Source organism: Pristis pectinata, chromosome 3 (assembly GCF_009764475.1).
Source record: "Pristis pectinata isolate sPriPec2 chromosome 3, sPriPec2.1.pri, whole genome shotgun sequence".
In the NCBI taxonomy this organism is placed as follows: domain Eukaryota; kingdom Metazoa; phylum Chordata; class Chondrichthyes; order Rhinopristiformes; family Pristidae; genus Pristis; species Pristis pectinata.
The window spans coordinates 67,084,922-67,109,420 of NC_067407.1; the positions used below are offsets into that span (position 1 = coordinate 67,084,922).

The 24,499-nt window shown below is 52.5% G+C and overlaps 1 protein-coding gene across 1 annotated transcript; it reads right to left on the reverse strand.

Moving 5' to 3' along the window:
• Positions 1–388: 388 nt before the first annotated feature.
• serpinc1 (serpin peptidase inhibitor, clade C (antithrombin), member 1) lies at positions 389–24,445 on the reverse strand. The gene is made up of 7 exons (XM_052012650.1): positions 24,318–24,445; positions 14,637–15,033; positions 12,054–12,269; positions 10,885–11,022; positions 5,511–5,904; positions 4,470–4,534; positions 389–665 (listed from the first exon to the last, which is right to left on the reverse strand). Exons 2-7 carry the CDS (start codon positions 15,030–15,032, stop codon positions 471–473), a joined length of 1,404 nt encoding a protein of 467 aa, XP_051868610.1. The 5' UTR covers position 15,033; positions 24,318–24,445; the 3' UTR covers positions 389–470.
• Between the last annotated feature and the right edge of the window lie 54 nt (positions 24,446–24,499).

Consider the following 24,499-nt stretch of genomic DNA (forward strand, 5'->3'; position numbering starts at 1 on the left):
TTAACAACCTTTAAGAGACACTTGGACAGGTACATGAACAAGAAAGGTTTAGAGAGATATGGGGCAAATGAAACCAGCGTAAATGGGCATCTTGGTTGGCATGGACGAGCTGGGCTGAAGGGAGCTTCCGTGCTGTCTGACTTGAAGAGGAAAAGACAATGCAAATGCACTTAAGAAGCAAAACCAGAAATACTCAGCAGGTCAGGCAGCATATTGGCAGATGAAGGGTTAACTCTCTCCACAGATGCTGCCCACCTAGCCGAGTACTTCCAGCAACGCTGTGTTTTTACTTCAGGTTCACAGCACCTGCAGTATTTTGCTTTACAATTACACTTGTTCACTGTGAGCTGCTGTTCCCGAGATCTGAAAGAAGTGACAGAGCAGTCTATCTTTCTTAATTTTGTTTAATAAGATAACAACCCTGTAAGTACTTGATTAAGTTTGTGTAATTGCAGTAACGATGATGTCATTCATTGCCCTCGTTGCTGTGGAGGACCACAGGGGTCAGATATTCTCCCCATGAAGATGATGGCATTGATGGCGACTTCTCGAATCAGCAGGATGAAGGGCCGGTTGGCATTGAAGACCTCCAGGCCTGGCCGCAGTGAACGTCCCATCAACATCACGGTCGTGGCTGCTGCAGCCTCACTGCCTTCCTCGTTCACCTGCCAGGCAACGTGTCCCATGTCAGGCTGACCCAGTACACAGCCGCACGGCCCCCTCAAACCCTCCCAAGGCATGCTGAACAGAGAGCAAAGCTGCTTCTACACTGCACTGGCAAACACTTGCAGAAAACGTGCAATGTAGGCGAGGTAGAGTGCAGCACAATCTTCACACCACCAGTAAAACACTCCCAGATAAGGCACAATGGAGTGGAGATAGAGTAAAATCCCTATTACACTGTCCCATCGCATCCCATCTGTCCCAGCATGGATACAGCACAGGATAGATACAGAGTAAAGCTCCCTCTACACCGTCCCATCACACACTCCCAGGGCAGGGACAGAGGGTTAGATACAGAGTGAGGCTCCCTCCACACTGTCCCATCACACACTCCCAGGGCAGGGACAGAGGGTTAGATGCAGAGTAAAGCTCCCTCTACACTGTACCGTCACACACTCCCAGGGCAGGAACAGATGGGTTAGATACAGAGTGAAGCTCCCTCCACATTGTCCCATTGCACACTCCTAGGGTAGGGATAGCACGGGTTAGATACAGAGTAAGCTTCACTCTAGACTATCCCAGCATGTTAATTAAATGATCTGGAGTGAAACACTGCTGTGAGAGATGGGTCCCTGACACCATTGAACATTGTAAACATTCATCTGATTCACAAATTTGCTCAGGGAAGATATGTTGTTGCTCTTCACCGGTCAGGCCTGTATGTTAACTTTCAACTGTCCTTCAAGAATTGCATCCAGGGTAGCCAAAGGGCCCTGTGAGCTTCTGCCAATATCTAGTAACATCAGCTCCACTTTCCTGTCTGTTTTCTATAACCCTCAAGTCCCCCGTAGACCAAACATCTGCCTATCTTGGCCTTCAGTGGCCCAGTCTGCACATGCTGTATCTCTGGGCTAGAGAATTACGGGAGTCACAGTCCTTTGAGAGAAGAAATTCCTCCTCATCCTCATATCCTGACACTATGCTCCCAAGTTCTAGATTACCCTAAAAGTGAAATAGTATCACAGCATCCACTCTGTGAAGACTCCTCGGAACCTTACATTCCAAGAAGATCACCTATCATTCTTCTAAACTCCAATGAGTATTGGCACAAGCTCTCCTCATGAGACAATCCCTTCATCCCAAGGGTCCACCTTGTGAACCTTCTCTGAATAACCTTCTCAGTGCAAGTGTACCCCCACCCCTGCTTCAAAAATGGGGACCATACTAGAATACAGACCAACTGGTTGAGCCTCTCATGATAGAACAATCCTCTTATCCAAGGAATTAGCCTGATCAATCTCCTTGTACTGCCTCCACCTACAATATCCTTTTTTAGGTAAGGGGCCAAAACTGTATGCAGTATTCCAGGTGTGGCCTCACTAACCCCCTCTAAAATTGGAGCAAGAATTCCCTAGTTTCATCCCCTTTGCTTTAAAGACTGATGTTCTTTTGCCTTTCTGATTACTTGCTGCACCTGCATGTTAACCTTCTACTTTTCATATCCAAGGACACCCAGACTTACTGAATTTCAGCAATCTGTAATTTCTCTCATTTAAACAGTACACTTTTCTACTCTTCCTGACAGATTGGGTAACTTCTACTTCTTCACATTATACTCGATCTGACAAATTGTTGCCCACTCACTTTGTCTATCTATATCCCTTTGCAAACTCAAGTCTTTCACACAACTCGTTTTCCAACCACCTTTGTACTGAGCAAATCTTGTTATAATACACTTGGCCCCTTTATCCATGTCCTTAATTTAGTTTGTGAATAGTTGTGCCCCCAGCACACGAATTGGATGGTTTGCCAATCCAAAATAACCCATTTATCCTCACATTGCTTTCTGTTCGTTATCCAATCTCATATCCATGTAACTCCCATTATTATGCAGTAGGTCTAACCATAAGCAATAACCTTTCATCTGGTACCATAATGAGTGCCCTATAAAAATCCAAATACACTTCATCCACTGGTTCCTTCTACACTGTACCTGTCAAAGAACTCCATTAACTTTGTCAGACATAATTTCCCTTTCACAAAACCACACTGTCTCTGCTGAATTATGATTTTTTAAATATCCTGCTGTTTCCCAGGGAAGGAGAGTCTAAAACTAGAGGGCATAGGTTTAAAGTGAGGGGGAAAAGATTTAATAGGAACCTAAGGGGCAACTTTTCACACAAAGGTTGGTATGTATATGGAATGAGCTGCCAGAAGAAGTGGCTGAGGCAGGTACATTAACAACATTTAAAAGACATGGATAGGAAAGGTTTAGCGGGATATGGGACAAGCACAAGTGGGACTAGCTCAGGAAGACAACCTGGTCAGCATTAATGAGTTGGGCTGAAGGACCTGCTTCCATGCTGTATAACTCTATGAGTCTACCTCCTTTGTAATGGATTCCAGCATTTATTACTGACAAGTCTATAATTTACAGAGCTATATTGATAGGTTGGCTGGGCCAATAAATAAAAACATAAGAAAAAAATTAAATATAAAGGAGAAATGGTGTAAAGAATCTGCACTCTCCCATTGTATTGTCTCAGAGCAGATTTGAGACTGAATAAAACAATGAGCATTGCTATTGCACAGATTGGGCACTCAGTAATGCTGTCTCAGATTAAAGAAGCCTCGGACAGTTAGGTAGCAATTCAACAATTCCCCTCAGGCCAGATACAGATTCAAGTGTTGTTCCCACCCTTTGTCCCACTCCCACTCTGGCCTCTCTGCCTTGGGCCTCCTACACTGTTCCAAAGAAGCCCAATGTAAGTGTGAGGACCAGCACCTCACCTTCTGACTGGGCATGTTACAACCGTTGGGTCTCAACACTGAATTCAGCTATTTTACATAACTTAGTTTCAAGGATCAGGGCTCTGAATGGAATTTGAATCCATAAACAAGGTAAACTGGATTGCAGTCTGGTGCAGGCAATGGATCATCACCACTGTCGAACTGGGACATGTTCATCTTTGGAATTTAATTCAGATAAATGTGAGATGTTGCATTTTGGTAAGTCAAACGAGGACAGGACTTACACAGTAAATGGTAGGGCCCTGGGGAGTGTTGTAGAACAGAGAGACCGAGGGGTACAGGTTCATTGTCCCTTGAAAGTGGTGATACAGGTAGACATGGTGGTGAAGAAGGCATTTGGCATGCTTTCTTTCATCAGTCAGGGCACTGAGTACTGGAGTTGGGCTGTCATGTTACAACTGTACAAGGTGTTGGTAAGGCCACATGTGGAGTACTGCGTACAGTTCTGGTCACCCTGCTATAGGAAGGATGTCATTAAACTGGAAAGGGTGCGAAAAGATTCATGAGGATGTTACTGGGGCAGGAGGGCTTGAGTTATAAGGAGAGACTGGATGGGCTGGGACTGTTTTCCCTGGAGCATAGGATGCTGAGCAGTGACCTAATAGAGGTTTATAAATTCATGTGGAGCATAGATAAGGTAGGAGAGTCTAAAGTGAGGGAGGAAAGATTTAAAAGGGACCCGAGGGGCAACTTTTTCACCCAGAGGCAAATAGGACTAGCTCAGTTAGGCAACTTGGTCAGCATGGATGAGTTGGGCCAAAGGGCCTGTTTCTGTGCTATGTGACTCTATGACTTTATCTGGACTTTCCAACTGTGGACACAAATACTTGTATTAGGGAGAGTTACAGCAATACGCAATAAAGCAGAACGTAAGTGGATACAGACAAGAAATGCAATGATTTCAATATATTTTTCAGCTGCAGTATTGCATTCCTAAAGAGCAACTGTCAGGTCAACAGAAGGCTTATTTAGAGGTAAGAGATAAAGCAACATACCTCCAAGAAGGCTTTATGAAATGCATCAGAGACGTAAAGGTCAGTGTGCAATCCTTCAACCAGTCCTGTAAGGTAAACACAGTCAATATTCCCCCAAACGCAACATCAATGCGCGGTGAGTGGAGAAACGAAACACCAGCAGGTTGGGGCAGTCCGTAGGCTGCTCACTGCTCTAAAACCTAAAGTACTGAGGTTGATCGGAACAGACTCTGACCAGCAGTGTGCAGGACTGGATGTGGTTCAACACTGCGTGGTACAAGACTTTGGTTAGCTCAGCCTGGTGAGGGCGGAGCACAGGGAGTCACAGTGATGGGGGGGATACAGACAGGAATAAGGCATCCTGGTATGACCAGGGTAGGGAAACTGAACGGACAGGGGTGTCAGGAGACGAGTGTGGGGGAGGGGGGGAGTGGTGGAGAGAGGGAGGGAGATGGGGGCATGGGAGGGAGGGAGAGGGGGTGGAGAGAGGAAGGGAGATTGGGGGAAGGGAGGGAGGGCGTGGAGGGAGGGAGATGGGGTGGAGGGACGGAGAGAGAGGGAGGAGGGAGGATGGAGAGGAGGGAGGGAGGGGGTTGGGGAGGGAGGGAGGATGGGTGGAAGGAGGTGGGAGAAGGGCTGGGTGGAGGGAGGGGGTGTGGAGAGAAGGAGAGTGGTGTGGTGGGGAAGGAGACAGGGTGGAGGGAGGGAGGATGGGGTGGAGGGAGGGAGGCAGGATCGGGTGGAGGGAGTTGGGGAGCGGAGTAAGGAGGGAGCTATGTAGGTGTGTGAGAGAGAAACAGGAGACAGGAGGAGGGAAGAGCAGGGAACGGTTGGGTGGTTGGTGAGAGCAGAGGGCGGGGATACATGGAGGTGGGGAGAAAGGAGGGAGAACCAACCGGGGGACAGAGGGATTGAGACAGTGATGTGGACGGGGTAAGGGTGGGAGCTGGGAAACAGGCCGATGTGGGTGGGAAGGAGAAGGAGCGGGGGGGGGGGGGGGGAGGGCGGGAAAATCAGGGTGGCGGGTGGTGCCGGAGGGCAGCGGCAACGTCGCTCACAAACCTGGGAGACTGGCTTTCTCAGCGTTGAACAGGTCGACCAGGCCCATCTGCTTCAGCTTGTTGGTCAGGCTGAATGAATCCTCGACCTGGAAGCGAGGCAGGGATAGCTCCACCTCCACCATGCTCAGCCTGTTGAGCCAGCCCATCACCTTCTCATGCCCCAGCCGACCCTCAATCTCCTGCATGTTGCCTCCGGCCATGGGGAGGATCAGCACCATGGAGACGTCGTCGCCTTTGTACGGGAGCTCAATCACCTTCACTTTGTCTGCTGGGAACTTGCCAAATCGGAAAGAACCTTGTTGCTGCATCATTCGGACCTGGCACTGGCTGTTGGTGGCCTTCTCAAACTCCCTCAATGTGGTCATATCCTTGTCAAACATGGACTTCCACAAACCCTGCAAAGACAGGTTACACATTTATCGTTCTTCTCTTTGACATAAGCTGTCTGTAGCGGAACAGCGAAACCTACTGACTACTGAAAGGCCTGGATAGAGTGGACATGGAGAAGATGTTTCCATTAGTAGGAGAGTCCAGGACCTGAGGGCACAGCCTCAGGATATAGGGACGTCCCTTCAGAACTGAGATGAGGAGGAATTTCTTCAGCCAGAGGGTGTTGAAGCTGTGGAATTTGTTGCCACAGAGGGCTGTGGAGGCCATGTCATTGAGTGTATTTAAGGCAGAGATTGATAGGTTCGTGATTGGTAAGGGGGTTAAGGGTTATGGGGAGAAGGCGGGAGAATGAGGTTGAGGAAAGAAAAAGAAAATCAGCCATGATTGAATACCGGAGCAGACTCGATGGGCTGAATGGCCTAATTCTGCTCCAATATCTTATGGTCTATGGTCTTACGTCAAACACTTCACAGGAGCAATCAAACCATGAGAGCAAAATGCTTCAGGAAGTACGACGACAAGTGACCAAAAGCTTGTCAGAGACGTGGGTTTTAAGTAGTACTTTAGAAAGAGCGAGGTGGAGAGATGTGGAGAGGAACTCAGTGCTCGCGGTTCAGGCAGGTGAAAACCAAGGGGAGGGGCAGGAGAACAGAATCTGCAGAGGGAGCAGGTCACAGGGATGGTCATGGATCTCGGAGTTTTGGATCAATAGCCCCATCCTCCCAACATCTAGGACTCTTGATGTCCTCTGCAATGCACATTCTGTGGCCAGGTAAAGGCCAGGAACAAGATGTGGGCCAGTCCAAATGTCCAGTCGTGATCCAGGAGTTGGTTCACCACAGTGGGTTAAGGTAAGGTGCCATGAGCTGAGTTCATACCCATCACCCCAGTAACCATGGGCGCATCCTCTCTATCACTACTCATTCTGTGAAAGGTGGGGGGTTAGGAGATGGAGAGAGATTCAGGAGCACTGAAAGGAGTGAAGGAGGGACTGCTGGCCTTTATATGAAGGAGCTGGAGTAGGAAAGATCGGAAGTTGGCCAAACCTCATTCAGGCGCAGGACCATTTCAGTAACTATCAGCACGGCATCTCAGGCTGCGAGATCCTTGAGTTTGAGTCCCAAGAGCCCTGACTATAGACACTCCACCCCGACCTTGGGAGCCAGCCCAATGCCATTGCTGAAGCTCCTACAGATGACAAGTGTTTCCAAGGGGAAGAGACAGGCAGCAGCAACGTTCTCTCACCAGCACGTTCCCAGAAGGGGTCAGTTACAAACCCCTTACAGTCAAGGGATACCTCCCCGTGAGTCCCTTACAGACCAAGGTGGGAACATTTACAACAGGGGAAGATGAAATGGAAGAGGAACTCAGTACTTTTTCTGCAGGAAGAAAACACAAAAAACTCCTAGAAGTATGGAAGAACCACGTTTCCAGTGCCAGTGACAAAGTAGGGCCCTGGGGAGTGTTGTAGAACAGAGGGATCTTGGGAGTTTAGGTACATGGTTTCCTGAAAGTGGAGTCACAGGTGGACAGGGTGTTGAAGAAGGCTTTTGGCATGCTGGCCTTATTCAGTCAGGAATGAAGTTGGATGAAGTACAGAAGTTGGGGTGTTATCTTGCAGTTGTACAAGATGCTGGTGAGGCCACATTTGGAATATTGTTTGGTCACCCTGCTGTAGGAAAGATGTTATTAAACTGGAAAGAGTGCAGAAGACATTTACAATGATGTTGCCAGGGCTCAAGGGGCTGAGTTATAGGGAAAGGTTGAACAGGCTAGGACTTCTTTCACTGGTGCATAGGAGACTGAGAAATGATCTTATAGAGGTGTATAAAATCATGAGGGGCATAGATAGGGTGAATGCACTCAGTTTTTTTTCCCAGGGTTGGGGAATCAAGAACTGGAGGACATACGTTTAAGTGAGAGGGGAGAGATATAATAGGAACTTGAGGGGCAACTTTTTTTACATTGAGGGTGATATATATAATGTATGTGGAATGAGTTGAGGCATGTATATTAACAACATTTAAAAGACAGTTGGACAGGTACATGGATAGGAAAGGTTTAGAAGGTTATGGGCCAAACACTGGCAAATGGGACTAGCTTGGATGGGACTCCTGGTCGGTGTGGACCAGTTGGGCCGAAGGGACTGTTTCCATGCTGTATGACTCTATGACTCTAAAAGAAACAACTTCTAGTTACAAAATACCTGTGGAGAAGTTAATTAGCCTGGAAACTGATAAATCCCAAGGAGCTAATGACCTACATGCCAGAGATTTGAGAGATATGGTTCTGGAGGGGAGGAAGTCTCTGTTTCTCATCTTCCAGATGACTGGAATGGTTCCATTGGAGGGTGAGAAGCATCACCCCACTATTTAAGAAAGGAGGGAGAAGGCCCAACTGACTTGTTAGCTTGACGTCAGTAGTTGGGAAATGCTGGAATCAATCATAAGGGATGTGAAATCAAAACACTTAGAAAATAATAATATGATTGAGCAGAGTCTACACAGATTTATGAAAAGGAAATGATGTTTGATTAATCTGCTGGAGTTCTTTGGGATATATCAAGTGGAGGGACCAGTGGATGTGGAGTATTTGGAATTTCAGAAGGTTTTTGATAAGATCCCACACAGGAGATTAGTGAACAAGGTTAGAGCACATGGAATTGGAAGTCATAGAGCATGGAAAGAGGCCCTTCAGCCCAACTAGTCTTTGCTGACCAAGATTCCCATCTAAGCCAGTCCCATTTGCCTGCGTTTGGCCCATATCTCTCTAAACCTTTCCTATCCACGTAACTGCCCAAGTACCTTTTAAATATTGTTAATGTACCTGCCTCAACCACTTTTCTGGCAGCTCATTCCCTATACTGACCACCCTCTGGATGAAAATGTTGTCCCTCAGTTTCCTATTAAATTTCTCCCCTCTCACCTTAAACCCCTGCCCTCTAGCTCAATTCCCCAACCCTGGGAAAAAGACTGTGCGCATTCACCCTGTCTATGCCCCTCATGATTTTATACACCTCCATAAGATCACCCCTCATTCTCCTATGCTCCATGAATAAAGTCCCAACCTGTTCAACCTCTCTCCATAACTCAATTCCCCCAATCCTGGTAACGTTCTCCACGGAGGTCATACACTGGTATGGATTGAGATTGTTAACAGATAGAAAACAAAGAGTCAGAACAAACTGTCCTTCTCAGACTGTGATACTGATTGGATCCACCCCTGGGCCCTCCGATTAACAACCCACATTGACGATCTGGCCGAGGGCACCAAATGTGACATTTCCCTGTCTGCTGATGACGTGAAGCTGAGTGGGGATGTGAGTGGTGATGTAGAGAGGCTTCAACTGAATGTGGGCAACAACATTCTGCTGAGAAACTGCAGGGAGTTGTGGACACAGCTCAGCACATCACGGAAACCAGCCTCCCCTCCATGGACTCTGTCTGCACTTCTCGCTGCATTGGTGAAGCAGCCAGCATAATCAAAGACCCCACCCGTCCTGGACATCCTCTCTTCTCCCCTCTCCCATCAGGCAGAAGATACAAAAGCCTGAGAGCATGTACCACCAGCCTCAAGGACAGCTTCTGTCTTGATGTTATAAGACTATTGAACTGTCCCTGGTACGATAGGATGAACTCTTGACCTCATAATCTACCTCGGTCATGGCCTTGCACCTTATTGTCTGCCTCCACTGCACTTTCTCTGTAAATGTAACACTTTATTCTGCATTCTGCTTTTCCCTTGTACTACCTCAATGCAGTGTTGTAATGAAATGACCTGTATGGATGGCATGCAAAACAAAGTTTTTCACTGTACATGTGACAATAATAAACCAATTTACCAATTTACATGGCTGGCAGAGTAAAATGTGGAAACTGTGAGGTTATTGACATCAGTTGTACACCAGTCATTGGACGCTAATGTCAGGTACAGCAGGCAGAAAGGAAGGCTAGTGGTATGTTGGCCGTTATTGCTGGAGGATTTGAAGACAAGAATAAAGCTGTCTTACTATATAAGTCTTGGTGAGATTCTGGCTGAACTAAGGTCCACAGTTTTAGTCTTCATGCTAAAAACAGATATTCATATAACGAAGCATCACCAGACTGGTTCCTGCGATGGCAAGTCATAGTCATTGAGTCATACAACATGGAAAAAGGCCCTTCTGCCCAACTGGTCCACGCTGACCAAAATTCCCATCTAAGCTAGTCCTATTTGCCCGCATATGGCCCACTTCATGTACCTCTCCAAGTATCATTTAAACGTTGTTAATGTACCTGCCTTAACCACTTCCTCTGGCAGCTCATTCCATATACAAACCATCCTCTGGATGAAAAAGAAGATCCTCAGGTTCCTAGTAAACCTCTCCCCTCTCACCTTAAACCTATGCCCTCTAGTTTTCAATTCCCCATCCTTGGGAAAAAGACTGTGCACGTTGACCCCATCTATGCCCCTCATGATTTTATACACCTCAATAAGATCACCCCTCATTCTCCTAGTCTGTCAAGTGAGGAGAGATTTGAGAAGGTTAGGACTGGTTCAGAAGAATGAGAGGTGACCTCATTGAAACATGCAACTTTTTTTTTGCTGTTGGGACTAGCTGGGTGAGCACCATGGTCAGCATGGACTGGTTGGGCCGAAGGGCCTGTATCTGTGCTGTATTGCTCTATGACTCTATGACTATATGATAAGGAGACCAGAACTGTACATAGTGCTCCAGCTGCAGTCTCACCAGGAGAAAAATGGCATTCAACAGCCTGGAATCGTCCCAACGCCTCGCACCCAGGCAAGTGTTCATCCTTTTAGAACTATGGAACCTCAGCCTGGGCCAGAAGTTCAGGGAACCTCTGGGATAAAACAACAAGAGGTGGCGTGAGGAGTCTCCATCTCTTTCAGCTCCTGAGAATGGCTGCGAGATCTCATGCCACTCCACAATCAGCATTACAGGGGCTCGGGGAGGTCGACAGACTGGAGGTGCGTCACCTTACCTTAAAGTAGATTGCGTTGATGATGACCAAGGTGGTGTAGGGAGTTAGTGCGTCTGGAGGGATGACGTCCTTGATGAGCCCTTCGGTCTTGTTGGACACCCAAGCGTTGATGATGCTTCTGGCCAACTTGGGCTTCTCCTGTCAAGGAAAGAGCAACATTTTTCTTTGTGTTCAACAGCCCCGAGTTGTCCCAATGTCTCGCACCCAGAGAAGAGGTTTCATTGTGGGTTAGTCATCGTTATCAGGAAGGAAGCATAATTGATACACAGCAAGCTCCCACTGTAAGATAAATTGCTAGCTAATCTGTTATTTTAAAATGGTTGAGGAGTTGTAGACCTCCCCCAACCCTTTTTCAGACAAAGTCTACCCAAGTTGGCAGACGTGGTCTTGCTGAAACACTCATTGGGACACCAGGCTCGAGACAGTCCTGACAACAATAGGATCATCTCTGGATTGGTCTCGGCCAATTGGCTGCAGGATCTCCCGTGGAAGAGCAGTCTCTCTCCTGGATTTTCCATGGATCCTGTGGAAAATCCTTGGCATAGTGATCAGTAGAAGGGTTTTCCCGTTAGTTTCATTACCTCAGGGAGGGGAGGAGGGAGAAGGTGACAGGGTGTCATGGCCGAACACTGAAAGGCCTGGATAGAGTGGATGTGGAGAGGATGTTTCCATTAGTAGGAGAATCGAGGATCCGAGGGCACAGCCTCAGAGTAAAGGGGCATCCCTTTAGAAATGAGATGAGGAGGAATTTCTTCAGCTAGAGGGAGGTGAATCTGTGGAATTTGTTGTCACATAGGGTTGTGGAGTCCAGGTCAGAGATTGATTTAAGGCAGAGAGGTTCCTGATTGGTAAGTGGGTTAAATGTTATGGGGAGAAGGCAGGAGAATGGGGTTAAAAAAATCAGCCACAATTGAATGGTGGACCAGACTTGATGGGCCGAGTGGCCTCATCTCTCCTATATCTTCTGGTCTTAGCACCGCCATGGAGACTGATTGCCACCATTTCTGTCCTTTTTCCTTCCATACTCTCCTTTTGCCAGCTTCCCTCCCCCTCCCCTCCATTCTGCAGATATCCTCCTGTCCTCCCCGTCTCCCCTCACCGTCCCTCCACCTTCCTACCATCCCTTCCCCCACCGCTTCCCTCCCACCGCCTCCTCTGACTCTCCTCACCCTGAAGTTGACTGGGATCAGCTTCGCTTTGTACACTGCATCACTGATGTTCTGGAAGGTTCTGTTGTAGGTCAGCGACTTGTCGCCAAAGAGGCGGTTGGCGGACACCAGCTCCGATGACTTGTTGGCTTTGCGGTACAGTCTGCAGTTGAGTTTGGCGAAGAAGTAGTGGACTTGGTCCGATGTTTTGTCTGTGATGGTGTCGAACTTAAAGACCTGTGGAGGGTTGGGGGAGGGAAGTAAAGGGGGGAGGGGAGATTCAGGAGAGGAAAGTTGGGGTGGGGGGAGTGGAGGGTACAGCATCTGTTAAGCTTGGCCTTTGCTTCCTTCAACCCCAGCCTGGCTCAGCCATTACATTCCAATTACACTCCTTTATATCCCCGTTACACTCCCATTCCCCCCCCCCCCCCACCATAAACATTTCCCTCGTCAAGTTGGGCTGTTGGGGGGGGTGGTGAGGGGGTGCTTTCTCAACCACACACCCCCGGGTCAGAGGCAGGTAGACCCCTGCCCCAGGACAGTGTGTCGGAGGGCTTGGTGCGGTCACCCAGCTGTGGTGAGGAGGAGCTGTCCGCTCCCTGTCTCTGTAACTTGCTCCACAGGGATTTGATGGGCTGAAGGGCCTGTTTCTGTGCTGCATAACTCCAGGCACTTCTCCAGCTCACCCTCCACCCCTCCTGGAGAGTTCGGTCTCTCCAACAATGATCCCGAGGCCTGGTCTTCCCTCCCAAAACCTTCCTGCCTCTTCACCCACCTTCCTCTCCCCTCCAACACTCTCCACAGGCCTTTGCTCTCCAATAGAGGTTCTGACATCTGTCCCGGTATCTCCACACCTGGCCCACTGTCAGGTTTTGTCCTTATTACAATTACGATGTGCCTAGACAACATGAAGGGGGCTATATAAAAGCAGGTTTCTTTGTTGGAAGTTCAGCACTTTCAGCATACGTGGTAAGCATAGAATCAGTCCCTCTGTCAGTGTGACCCTCCCTCAGTACTACCCCTCCCACAGTGTGACCCTCCCTCAGTACTACCCCTCCCACAGTGTGACCCTCCCTCAGTACTGCCCCTCCCTCAGTGCAGTGCTCCCTCAGTACAAGACAGTGGTCCATTTGATGGTTCTGTCGGTCAAGAACTAATTCATCAAGCTGAGACACAAGACACCGCAGATGCTGGAATCTGGAGCAGCGGATCAGGCACTATCTGTGGAGGGAAATGGACAGTTGATGTTTCGGGTCGAGACCCTTCATCTGGACTGAAAGATAGAGGGGAGACGGCCAGTATAACGAGGTGAGGGGAAGGGGTGGGGCAAGAGCCGGCAGGTGATGGGTGGATCCGGGTGAGGAGGGGTGATGGGCGGATGGGGGGGGAGGGTGGGAATAGCGACAGAGGCTGGGAGGTGGGAGGTGGAGGTGACAGAGGGCTGCAGATGGTGGAATCTGATAGGAGGGGAAGGTGGAGCATGGAATCATGGGAGGGAGGTGGGGAGGGCAGATGGGAACAGTGGGGGGGGGACCCAGTGGGAGGAGTGTGGGGGTGAGGGGCAGATGGAGAGGGTGGGGGACGGGAAAGAAACAGGGTGATGGGGACCGGGGTGGGTGTGGAGGAACTGGGTAGATCAGGAGGGGAGAGAAAAGGGACGGGGGTGTGGGGTAAGTTGCATGAAATTGGAGAATTCTATGTCTATTCTGTTGGGTTGTGGACTACCTCAGCAGAATGTGAGGAGCTGTTTGCGTTTAGTCTCACCCTGGCAGTGGAGGAGGCCGAGGACAGAGATGTTGGTGTGGCAGGAGGCTGAAGAGAGCAGTCGACACAGCCCGGTCCATCATGGACACAGCTCTCCCACCATCAACAGCATCTTACAGCAGGCGCTGCCTCAGGAAGGAGGCATCTATCATCAGGGATCCCCACCATCCAGGTTGTGCCCTCTTCTCAATGCTACCATCAGGCAGGAGGTACAGAAGCCTGAAGTCCCACACCACCAGGTTCAGGAACGGCTACTTTCCTACAACCACCAGGTTCTTGAACTGACCTGCACAACCCTCAGCCTACCTCAGTAACAGAACACTACGGACCACCTCTTGCACTGCCACGGACTCGTCTCTGACTGTGTCTTTGTTTTTCTTGCACTAATGTCTTGTTTTGTACAGTCTTTTTTTCACTGTCACATAATCCATGTATAATTTTTGAATAATTTATATTCTGTGTGTTGTCTGTATCTATGGGCCTGTGATGCTGCTGCAAGCAAGTTTTTCATTGTACCTGTACCTCACTGTACTTGTGCACATGACATAAACTCGACTTGAATGGGGAGGGGAATTAAAATGACTGGCAACCGGGAGCTCCAGGCAGCCATGGTGGATGGGGCACAGGTGCTCGGCTAAGTGGTTCCCTCGTCTGCGCCTAGTCCCACTGATGTAGAGGAGGCCACATCAAGTTGTAGAATAGAGAGTACACAGCTGGCCATTCAGCCTATCAGTACTTTGAGTGACCCGCTCATGTCCGTCTGACTCTCCGTGGATACCTGTGGCTCCATAACAGTGAACCCCTGTCCCACCAGTAATCCTGCAGGTCGTAGGCACCTACCTCCATCAGCTGCCGCAAGGTATCACCACAGGCTCCTAGTTTGGTCATGGCGAAGGCCGTGGAGATGCTGAGTGGTGACATGAAGATGTTCTCGCTGTTGGACTTTGAGCTGGCAAGGCGTTTGTAGAAGTCAAAGGCAAACCTGCTGATGGCGCGAGACAGTTCCCAGACCCGAGGGTTTGTGTTCTCCGGAAGCTTCCTGGGATTGTGCTGGCCCGCTTTCTGGCGCACATCCGTCGGCTGGGGGCTCTTGTCTGCAGGTCGGTACACACACATGGGCTGGCCCGGGATGTCCTTGAGTTTGGTGTTACAGTGGGACTGTCTGTTGTCGTTGGAAACGGTAGGCTGGGTAGCCCCAACCAACACTGCGCAAAGCAGCAAGCTGAGGAATCTCATCCTGCAAGGAAAGACCAGGCCGAGGTCAGGGGGTTATTCCACATATCGAGTTCAGCAAGACAACGCCACGTCTACTGTGTTTCTACAAAGCCGCAGCACAGCCACGCTGCTTCACAATGTTGGGGAAAGCACATTGTGGCAGGTCCACGGATTGACACAACATGTAGACCCAGTGCAGTACTGAGGGAGTGTCACGTTGTGGGAGGGGTGGTACTGAGGGAGTGTTACACGGTGGGAGGGGTGGTACTGAGGGAGCGCTGTGCTGTGGGAGGGGCAGTACTGAGGGAGTATCACACTGTGGGAGGGGTGGTATTGAGTGTGCTCTCTGTTGGACTCATGATATAGTGGTGAAAATCTTTAAGAGCAGTGTTGGAGTACTTTGGAAGGTGGAGGTGTGTATGGTTATAGAACCATACAGCACAAAACAGGCCCTTCGGCCCACCATATCATCTGGAACAGTGGCTGAAGCAGCTTTTCTTCGTGAAAGGACTGTTTTTCCCTAGTATTGGGAGCTGGATTCCAAGCGCTGTGGGAGCAGCAGTGGCTGGCGAGTTGCCAGGGTTCATTATTGAACTGTCTTGGAGCTTGGACTAATATCATCCTGGTCCGTGATAACGACCAAGCTCTTCTACACTCGAGGACTTGGCCTGGGGCAACAGGGTGAAGAGTTTCTCGGCGGCTCCTTGGACTTCTATGCAGTTGGAGGGATGTCGGATTGGGCTGCTGGTGTACGTTTCACTGCGTGCGGGAGGGATGGCGCTGGAGTTTCAGCTCACAGACTGCGTATCTGGAGACGTCTCCCACTTTGTTTTTGCTCTGAACTGCTTTTCGTGAGACAATTACTGTGTTGCTGCTTATCGCACTGGCAGTGTGTTTTGTATTTCTTACTGTGTAGGGAATAATCAAGGCTGCCTGTGCCTCGAACATGGCGGAACCTCGTTCCTACACAGCTGTTGCGGCTCTTGGAGGCATGGCTACTGAGAAGACGTCACCTTTCAGACTGTCGACTCTGAAAAATGCTGTGCGCTGCACTGTGCCTCCGTCGGTAGGACTGTGTGCTGGCTTACTGGCCATGTCTGAGACTGTGGGGGGCAAGGCTGGTGTTGTAGCAGCCACTAAGATGTTTGGTAGGATGGTTTTCCTACTGCGGTCTAAGAAGGAGGTGTCCTTGGCCTTGGGTAGGGGGCTGACGTCAGGGGAGGTCTTTATGCCAGTGGAGCTGGTGGGAGCCCTTGTGCAGCGGGTTGTCCTTTCTGACGTCTTTCCCCATATCCCAGATGAGGCCCTCCTCCCTCACCTGCGGCCTCTAAGCAAGGTGCGGTCGGGCATCACTCCGATGTTGCTCAAGCCAGCCGTACCTGGCTTTGAGAATGTGTATTCCTTCAAGCACTCGCTGTTCAAGCAGTTGGCGCGGGGTGGGGATGCCGAGGGGCAGTTTCAGGTCAAGTATGAGGAACAACACTACCGTGTGTTCTGGACCACTGGCCATCCGCAGTGCCATGTGTGCAAGGCGTTTGGGCATGTCCGTTGGCATTGTCCCAGCCGCCAGGCTGCTGGCTCCGCCTCAGCGGCACAGGGGGATACCGCTGACGCTCCTACCGCGACCCCTCCCCCCGCTATTCCTGCCCCCGCTGTCCCTCCCCCCACTGCCCCTCCTGTGCCGATGGGGATGGGGGGTGGGGATGAGCACTGTGCGGATGGTGGGGAGGGGTGGACTCCTGTTGTGGGGAGGAAGGCGCAGCGGAAGAAGAGGCACCTCCAGGCCTCACCACTGGAGGGGCAGGAGCCGGCGGTCTCCTCTGGTCCGGACCTGGTGGCCCTCGTGGTCTCTGAGGGTCAGCGGGTGCCAGGAGAGGTCGAGGGGGAGGTTGAGGTGCCGGGGGCTGAGGTTTCCCATGAGATGGAGGTTACCATGCCTCTGCACCCCAGCGGGATGTAGCTGCATCGGAGGGTGTCCAAGGGGTCGGAGCAACCGGGGTCGCCTGAGAGGGGGGATTTACCCCCGGTAAAGTCTGTGTGCTCAGGGGGGCGACCCCCCCCCCCGGAGCTGAAGGGTGGCGCTGAGGGGGATGACTCGGCTTCTGTTGGGGTCGCGCCCCCCCGAGTTGGTGGGCGATCCCGTGGTGTGGGGGCGGTTGGAGGGGGAGGACTCACCCTCGGTCGAGGCTGTGCACTCGGACTGCGTGCCCTCCGGGGAGGGGGACAGCCCCACTGAGAGCCCTGTGGATCTGGGGTTGCCTGAGAGAGGGAGTCGGTCGGTGTGGTGGTCTCCCAGATCGTGGCCGCCATCAAGGCCAGGAGTCCTATGAGGGTGTGTTTGGCCCCAGTGTCTGAGGGGGGTCAGGGTGCCCCTGGGTCGCCAGCCCATTCGGTGGCGTGGTGTGAGGGTGCCCCTGTGAGTGGGGAGGGGGGGACCCACCTAGTGCTGCTGACAGGGGGGGTGGGGGAAGACTGGGGTGTGGCAGTGGGCGTGGCCCCGTCGACTTGCGTCCTCTGTTCGAACTCCACGAGGGCCTGTGAGCCGCCCGCCCTAGGGGCGGGATGTGCAGTGGGGAGCGGTGCCGGAGTGCGAGGGTCCGGGGTCTGGGTAGGCTCCTGGGCCTGAAGGTGGTGGGGTCTCCTCCAGATGCTGATCCTGGTGGTGGGCTTGCCCCTGGGGCGAGATCGTCTGAAGGGACTGCTGCCTGGCTTGGGGTAGGCAGGTTGCCCGGTGGTGGTGACTGCCTTGAGGAGGACGAGGGCTTGGGGTGCAGTGGAGGGGGCGAGGGGGACTCCTTCAATGCTGAGCTGGAGGACTACCTCATCCCCGGTGCTGCATCGCAGCCCGTCACTGTGGGGGAGATCCGGGAGTTCCTGGTGGAAACCAGGGGACGGCAGCACCGGGACCAGCTGGCCGCCTCCCACTGGGCGGATCTGCCAGGGGTCATGCGGTCCATCCACGACATCCTTGAGCAGGGTGGGGGGTCGGAACTGGACAGGAAAGAGAAGCGCCAGTTCAGGGACCTGATGAAGGTTCTGGCGGCTAAGTGTAGGGTGTGGGGGAGCTTGGCAGGGAGTCCTGCTCCTTCCACCTGTAGCGCTAGCGAGGGTAGTGACATGTAAACATCATGAAGGTTACCGTCGCCAGTCTGAACATCAGTGGCGGCAGGGGTCTCTCTGCAGGTTCCACCACCTCTCGGTCCTGCGGGACGGGAGGTATACGGTGAGTTTCCTGCAGGAGACCCACACCGTTCCGTGAGACGAGTCTGTCTGGCTCCTGGAGGGGGGTCTACATGAGTCACCTCAGCTCCACTTCGAGCGGGGTGGCGAGCTTGTTGGCCCCGACCTTCCAGCCGGAAATATTGCAGGTTCAGAAACTGGTGCCGGGCCGTCTGCTTCATCTTGCCGTGTGCTTGGATGGTGTGCTGTTGCACTTCGTCAACGTGTACGCCCCCGAGCTTGGCCCGATGCAAGTGCGCCTGTTTTGGGAGGTGTCTGCTTTGGTAGGCTCTTTCGAACGTGGCAAGTGCGTCATCTTTGGGGGTGACTTCAACTGTACCCTCGAGGAGAGGGACCGCTCCGGGCCCCAGTGCAGCTGCGTGTCTGTGCGGCTGTTGCGGGACCTGGTCAGATCCTTTGACCTAGTGACGTCTGGCAGAACATTCATCCAGACTCCTGCGCCTTCTTGCGGAGGTCCGGTGGAGGTGGAGGTTCGCGGATCGATTGGCTGTATGTATCCAAGGCGCACGTCTCCCTCGTGTCGGCGGCCTCCATGCGGCTGGTGGCACGCTCGGATCACCGCCTGGTGTGGGTGGCGCTCAGTCCGCTGCCCGCAAGGGTGGGGTCCACGTACTGGCATTTCAACAACCGGCTGCTGGATGACCGGCGATTCCGGGATTCGTTTCCGCCTGTTCTGGGTGGCTTTAGGGAGGAGCTGAAGGGTTTCTCCTCCCTAAGGCTCTGGTGGGACGTTGGCAAGGCTCACATCTGGATTTTCTGCCAGGAATACATGTGGGGGGCGACCAAGGGGCGGGTGTCCAAGATTGAGTGGCTCGAGAGGGGAGCTGCTCGACTTGGAGTCTCGGCTGGGATCGACCGCCAAGGATTCGCCCCTTTGGCACAGGTACCAGGGGGTGAAGGAGGTGCTGAGGGACCTGCCGATTGAGAGGTCCCGAGGCGCGTACGTGCGATCGCGGGTCCAAATGCTGTGGGATCTGGACCACGCCTCGCCATTCTTCTATTCTCTGGAGTGCTGGTGGGGTGTCCGCAGGCAGCTCGTGGAGCTGCTGGCGGAGGACGGATCCTCAGTCACGGATCAGGCGGGAATCATCCGGGAAGTCCGCGCCTTTTACATGGTTCTGTTCTCGCCTGATCCGTCCAGTGAGGATGCAGTGCGCGACTCTGTGGGAGGGTCTGCCGAGAGTCAGCCCCAAGGCTGTCGAGCAACTGGAGGCTCCCGTAAGTCTGGAGGAGCTGACTGGTTCCCTAGACCAGCTGCAGCGGGGCAAGGCTCCAGGGCTGGACAGGTTGACGGTCGAGTTCCTCCGCGCTTTCTGGGATGTCCTGGGGGGGAGCTATGCAAGGGTGCTGGGGGAGACCCCTGGCGACAGGTGAGATGCCCCTCTCTTGGCGCAGGGCGGTCGTAGTCCTGCTGCTGAAGAAAGGGGATCTCCGCAGTCTGTGGAACTGGCACCCGGTGTCTCTCCTCTGCGCTGAGTACAAGGTATTCGCCCGGGTGATGGCCAATCGTCTGGGCTCAATGTTGGCCCAGGTGATCCACCCCAACCATTCGTACACAGTCCCGGGCCGGTCCATCCAGGACAACGTCCACTTCGTCTGGGAGCTGATGTACCTGTGCTGGGAGGCTGGGTTGTCGGCTGCCTTTCTCTCCCTTGATCAGGAGAAGGCGTTGACAGGGTGGATCATGGTTACCTGTTCAGGACTCTGCGCGCGTTCGGGCTTGGGCCGCATTATGCGGCCCGCGTCTGGCTGCTATACACCGCCGCAGAGAGCCTCGTCAAGGTCAATGGGTCCTTGACAGCACCCTTTCACTTCAGGAAGGGGGTATGTCAGGGGTTGCCCCATGTCGGGGCAGTTGTACTCAGTCTGCGTGGAACCTTTCCTGTGCCTTCTTCAGAAGCGTCTGATGGGTCTGGTCCTGTGCGAGCCGGCGATGGAGGTCATCCTCTCGGCTTACGCCGACGACGTCCTCCTTGCGGTGACCGATCTGGCGGACCTGCGGAGGATGCGCGAGTGCCAGCGGGTCTACTCGGCCGCGTCCTCCGCAGGGTCAACTGGGCAAAGCGTTCGGGTCTGCTGGTGGGTCAGTGGCAGGTGGACTCCCTGCCGGGGGAGTTGCAGCCCTTCGAGTGGAGCACCACGCACCTGCTATACCTGGGGGTCTTACCTGTCTCCAGCTGAGGGGTCCTGGCCGGCCAACTGGCAGAAGTTGGGGGCGAAAAGTCTCCGCCCGACTGGGACGCTGGTTGGGCCTGTTTCAGGTGATCTCGTTACCGAGGCAGGGCGCTGGTTATTAACCAGCTGGTGGCCTCTATGCTGTTGGTACCGGCTAGCCACGCTGGTGCTACCAATGTCTTTGTTGCCACCACCCAGAGGAGGTTGACGGACTTTTTTCTGGGGTCGCCGGAGACACTGGGTCTCTGCAGCGGTCCTATCGTCTGCCGTTGGTGGAGGGGGGCCAGTCGCTGGTGTGTGTGCGTACTCAAACTGGCAGCCCTCCACCTCTGGGTGCTGCAGAGATACCTGTATACCGAGCACCCCCCGCGGTGGCATGAGCTAGCCACCTATTTTCCTCCGCCGAGGACGCTGTCCTCCGGGAGGGGGCGCGTCTCCCGGTGGAGGCCGTACGCCGTGCCATTCCGCGGGAACTGCCCGGGTTTCTATCAAGATCTGATGCAGGTGTGGGGCGCGGTGTTGTGCGGCGAGCGCATGGCCCCCCCCCCCCGTCACGGGGTGTGCCGGGGCGGTCCCGGCCGTGCTGGCCCCCGCACTGCTGGAATTGCTGGTTGGGCTCAGGGCCCGACATCTGTCTTGGGAGGCGGCCCAGCACAACCTGAGCCACCTGGGGGACATGCCGACGGTGCCATTCCGCGAGGCGCCGAGGCGCTTATTGTACAGGCTGCTCCTGCACATCTTTCACTTCCTAGCCCTGGTCTGCCGGCCAGACACGCTGGTCTCCTATACGCGGGAGTCCTCCCGCTGTACATCGGGGACCTGGGGTGGCGGATGCTGCACTGGGTGGTACCGTGCAACCGATTCTTAAGCCGGTTCACCAACACTCCGGCCGCCTGTCACTTCTGTGGCCGAGAGGAGGCGGTGTACCACGAGTAAGCAGAATGTGAGAGGCTGCAGCCCCTCTTTGCGTATCTGAAGGGGCTGCTGCTTAAGTTCTGGCTGCACTTCAGCCCGACGATGCTAGTATACGGCCACCCGGTGCGGTGTGGGGTGGAGCGCGTGGGAGATCTCCTGGTGGGTCTTCTGCTGGGGCCTAGACAAGCTGACCATCCAAGGGACGCGGCGGCGGACGGCCGAGGGTCCTGGCTGGTCTGCCTGCCTGCCCATGTTCCGTGCATACGTATGTGCGCAGGTGTCTTTGGAGAGGGAGCTCGTGGCCTCCGCGGGCACCCTGGCTGAGTTCCGCACTCGGTGGGCTCCTCAAGAGATCACGTGCGTCGTGGACGACACCAATACGATTTTTGATATGAAGTATTGAGTGTTGCGGTAGCGGGCGTAGTGACGGTATGTGTTGTTTTCGCGGGTGTTAGTTACAATAATCTCTGAAGTTCTGTAGTTGATTAGATGATCCTTTCTGTATTAGATGTATACATTTGATATTTGTAGTCTTCTGTAGTGCTTTTAACTAATAAACGGTCATTATAAAAAAAAGGGGCAGTACTGAGGGACTGCCCGCACAGTGGGAGGGGCAGTACTGAGGGAGTGCGCACACTGTGGAACTATTCCAAAGGATGTGTTCCCGACACACTTCCTCTCTGGAACCTCCCTCCCCCCAAGTCACTTGGGATTCTGTTGGCTGTGACTCCTGGTGCAGTGGGGGGGGGGGGGGGGGGGTGGGGTCCCAGGGTTGGGTGGGCACAGCCACTAGGGAATCTGTGCCCTGTGACTGCAGCCCCCCATGTGGTACAGTGGTGGGCGTGGGAAGGGTCACTGTACATCTGCTCTGGGCCTGCCTTCATCACCGGATCGCCCCAAGAACATCCTCTACCCTCTCCCCTCTCACTAGGACCCAGGGTGCCATCCGTGAGAGGTTGTTCTCTCACAGGGTCTTCAACAAGGAGAGTCCCCCTGGGAGGGCATCGGAGCCAAAACCAGTTCTGTTTATAAATTCTCATCCTTCCCATTTCTCCCAATGCCTGTCCCCAATCCCTTCCTCTCTGATCACTGCCTCTCCCTGATCCCTTCTCTCCTGACCTCTTCCTTTCCCCAATCTCTTCTTCTCCTGCAGTCATACAATTCAAACAGGCATTCAAACAATTCCAACTGGTCCATACCAACCAAGGTGCCCACTAAGCTAGTCCCATTTGCCCACGTTTTCACCCTGCTAAACCTTTCCTACCCATGTACTTATCCAAGTGTCTTTTAAATGTTGTTAATGTACCTGCCTCAACCACTTCCTCTGGGAGCTCGTTCCATATACGCTCCACCTTCTACGTGAAGAAGTTTCCCCTAGGTCCCTTTTAAATCTTTCACCTCACACCCGAAACCCATGCCCCGTAGCTTTTAGTTCCCTTTCCCTGGGAAAAACGCTGTGTGCGTTCATCCTATCTATGGCCCTCATGATTTTACACCTCTATAACATCATCCCTCAATCTCCTACACTCCAAGGAGTAAAGTCCATGCCTGTCCAACCTTGAGTCCCAGCAGCATCCTCGTAAATCATCTCTGCACTCTTTCCAGTTTAATGACGTTCTTTCCTACAACAGGGCAACCAAAACTATACACAATTCTCCAAGTGCGGTTCTAACTAACTTCTTGTACAACTGTGACATAACATTCCCAACCCCTATACTCAATGCCCTGACTGATGAAGGCGAGTGTGTCAAACACCTTCTTCACCTCTCCTGGTCCCTTTATCCCTTGCAATCCCTTCCTCCTCAATCCTTCCTCCCCCAATCCTTGCCTCTTCCGATCTCTTCCTCTCCCTGATCCCATCTTCCATTATCGATTTTTCCTGATCCCTTCCTCTCCTGATCCCCTTTCCTCTCCTGATCCCTTTCTCCTTTCCTTCTCTGCCCTCTCCTCTCCGAGTATCCGGTTGGGTGTGAGTGGAGCCTGGAGCCACTGTGGACTTCAGACGATCCCTGGGTAACTGGACCCTGTTCTTGACTGGGGAAGGCAGACTCTGGAAGCTCGGGGACCCAGTACCCAGAGTGTCCAGCTCCCAAACATGGGTGCTGTGGAAATCTCAGCAACCTTTGTCTGCCCCAAGACGTAACTCCCTTTAGAGTCATACAGCATGGAAACAGGCCCTCTGGCCCAGCTGGTCCATGCCAACCAAGATTCCCGTCCAAGCTAGTCCCATTTGCTGTGTTTGATATATCCCTCTAAACCTTTCCTATCCATGTACCTCTCCAAGTGCCTTTTAAATGTTGTTAATGTACCTGCCTCAACCACTTTCCTCTGGCAGCTGATTCATATACTGACCACTCCCTGGGTGAAAAAGTTGCCCCTCAGGTTCCTATTAAATCTCTGCCCTCTCACCTTAAACCGATGCCCTCTAGTTCTTGATTCCCCAACCCTGGGAAAAAGACTGTGCACATTCACTATATCTCTGCCCCTCATGATTTTATACACCTCTATAAGATCACCCCTCAGTCTCTAATGGTCCAATGAATAAAGTCCCAACCTGCTCAACCTCTCTCCATAACTCAGGCCCTCGAGTCCCGGCAACATCCTCGTAAATCTCTTCTGCCATATTCCAGCTTAATGGCATCTTTCCTATAACAGAGTGACCAAACTGAACACAATATTCCAAATTCAGCCTCACCAATGTCTTGTACAACTGCAGCTTAACGTCCCAGCTTCTATATTCAATGCCCTGACTGATGAAGGCCAGCGTGCCAAATGCCTTCTTCACCAGTCCTGTCTACCTGTCCACCAGTCAGTCTCTTTCAGGAACCATGTACTTGTACCCCCAGGCCCCTCTGTTCTCCAACACTCCCTAGGCCCCTGCTGCTCACTGTGAAAGTCCTACCCTCATTTGTCTTCCCAAAATGCAACACCTCACACTTATCCGAATTAAACTGGAACAGGATTTCACCCACGTACCTGTGAATCTCAGTCCCTGCCACAGTGTTTGAAATGAAAGGGTGAAAAGTTCCTGAATCAGAATAACTGTGGAGACAGCTCACAAACAGGACGGGTCAGTGGTTGTGAGGATGAACACGCAGGTCGCTGGAGATTACGGAAACCTGTGCAAACAGCAAAAGCAAACGACGGGCTAACTGAAG

Bases quoted from the DNA above. Each gene is read 5' to 3' on its own strand.
- serpinc1 (XM_052012650.1), bottom strand. From the start codon at position 15,032: ATGAGATTCCTCAGCTTGCTGCTTTGCGCAGTGTTGGTTGGGGCTACC. The intron at 11,023-12,053 runs GTGAGGAGAGTC...TTTCCTTGACAG, and splicing joins TGATCCCAGTCAACTTCAGG to GAGAAGCCCAAGTTGGCCAG. The intron at 4,535-5,510 runs GTTTGTGAGCGA...TTTACCTTACAG, and splicing joins TGAGAAAGCCAGTCTCCCAG to GACTGGTTGAAGGATTGCAC.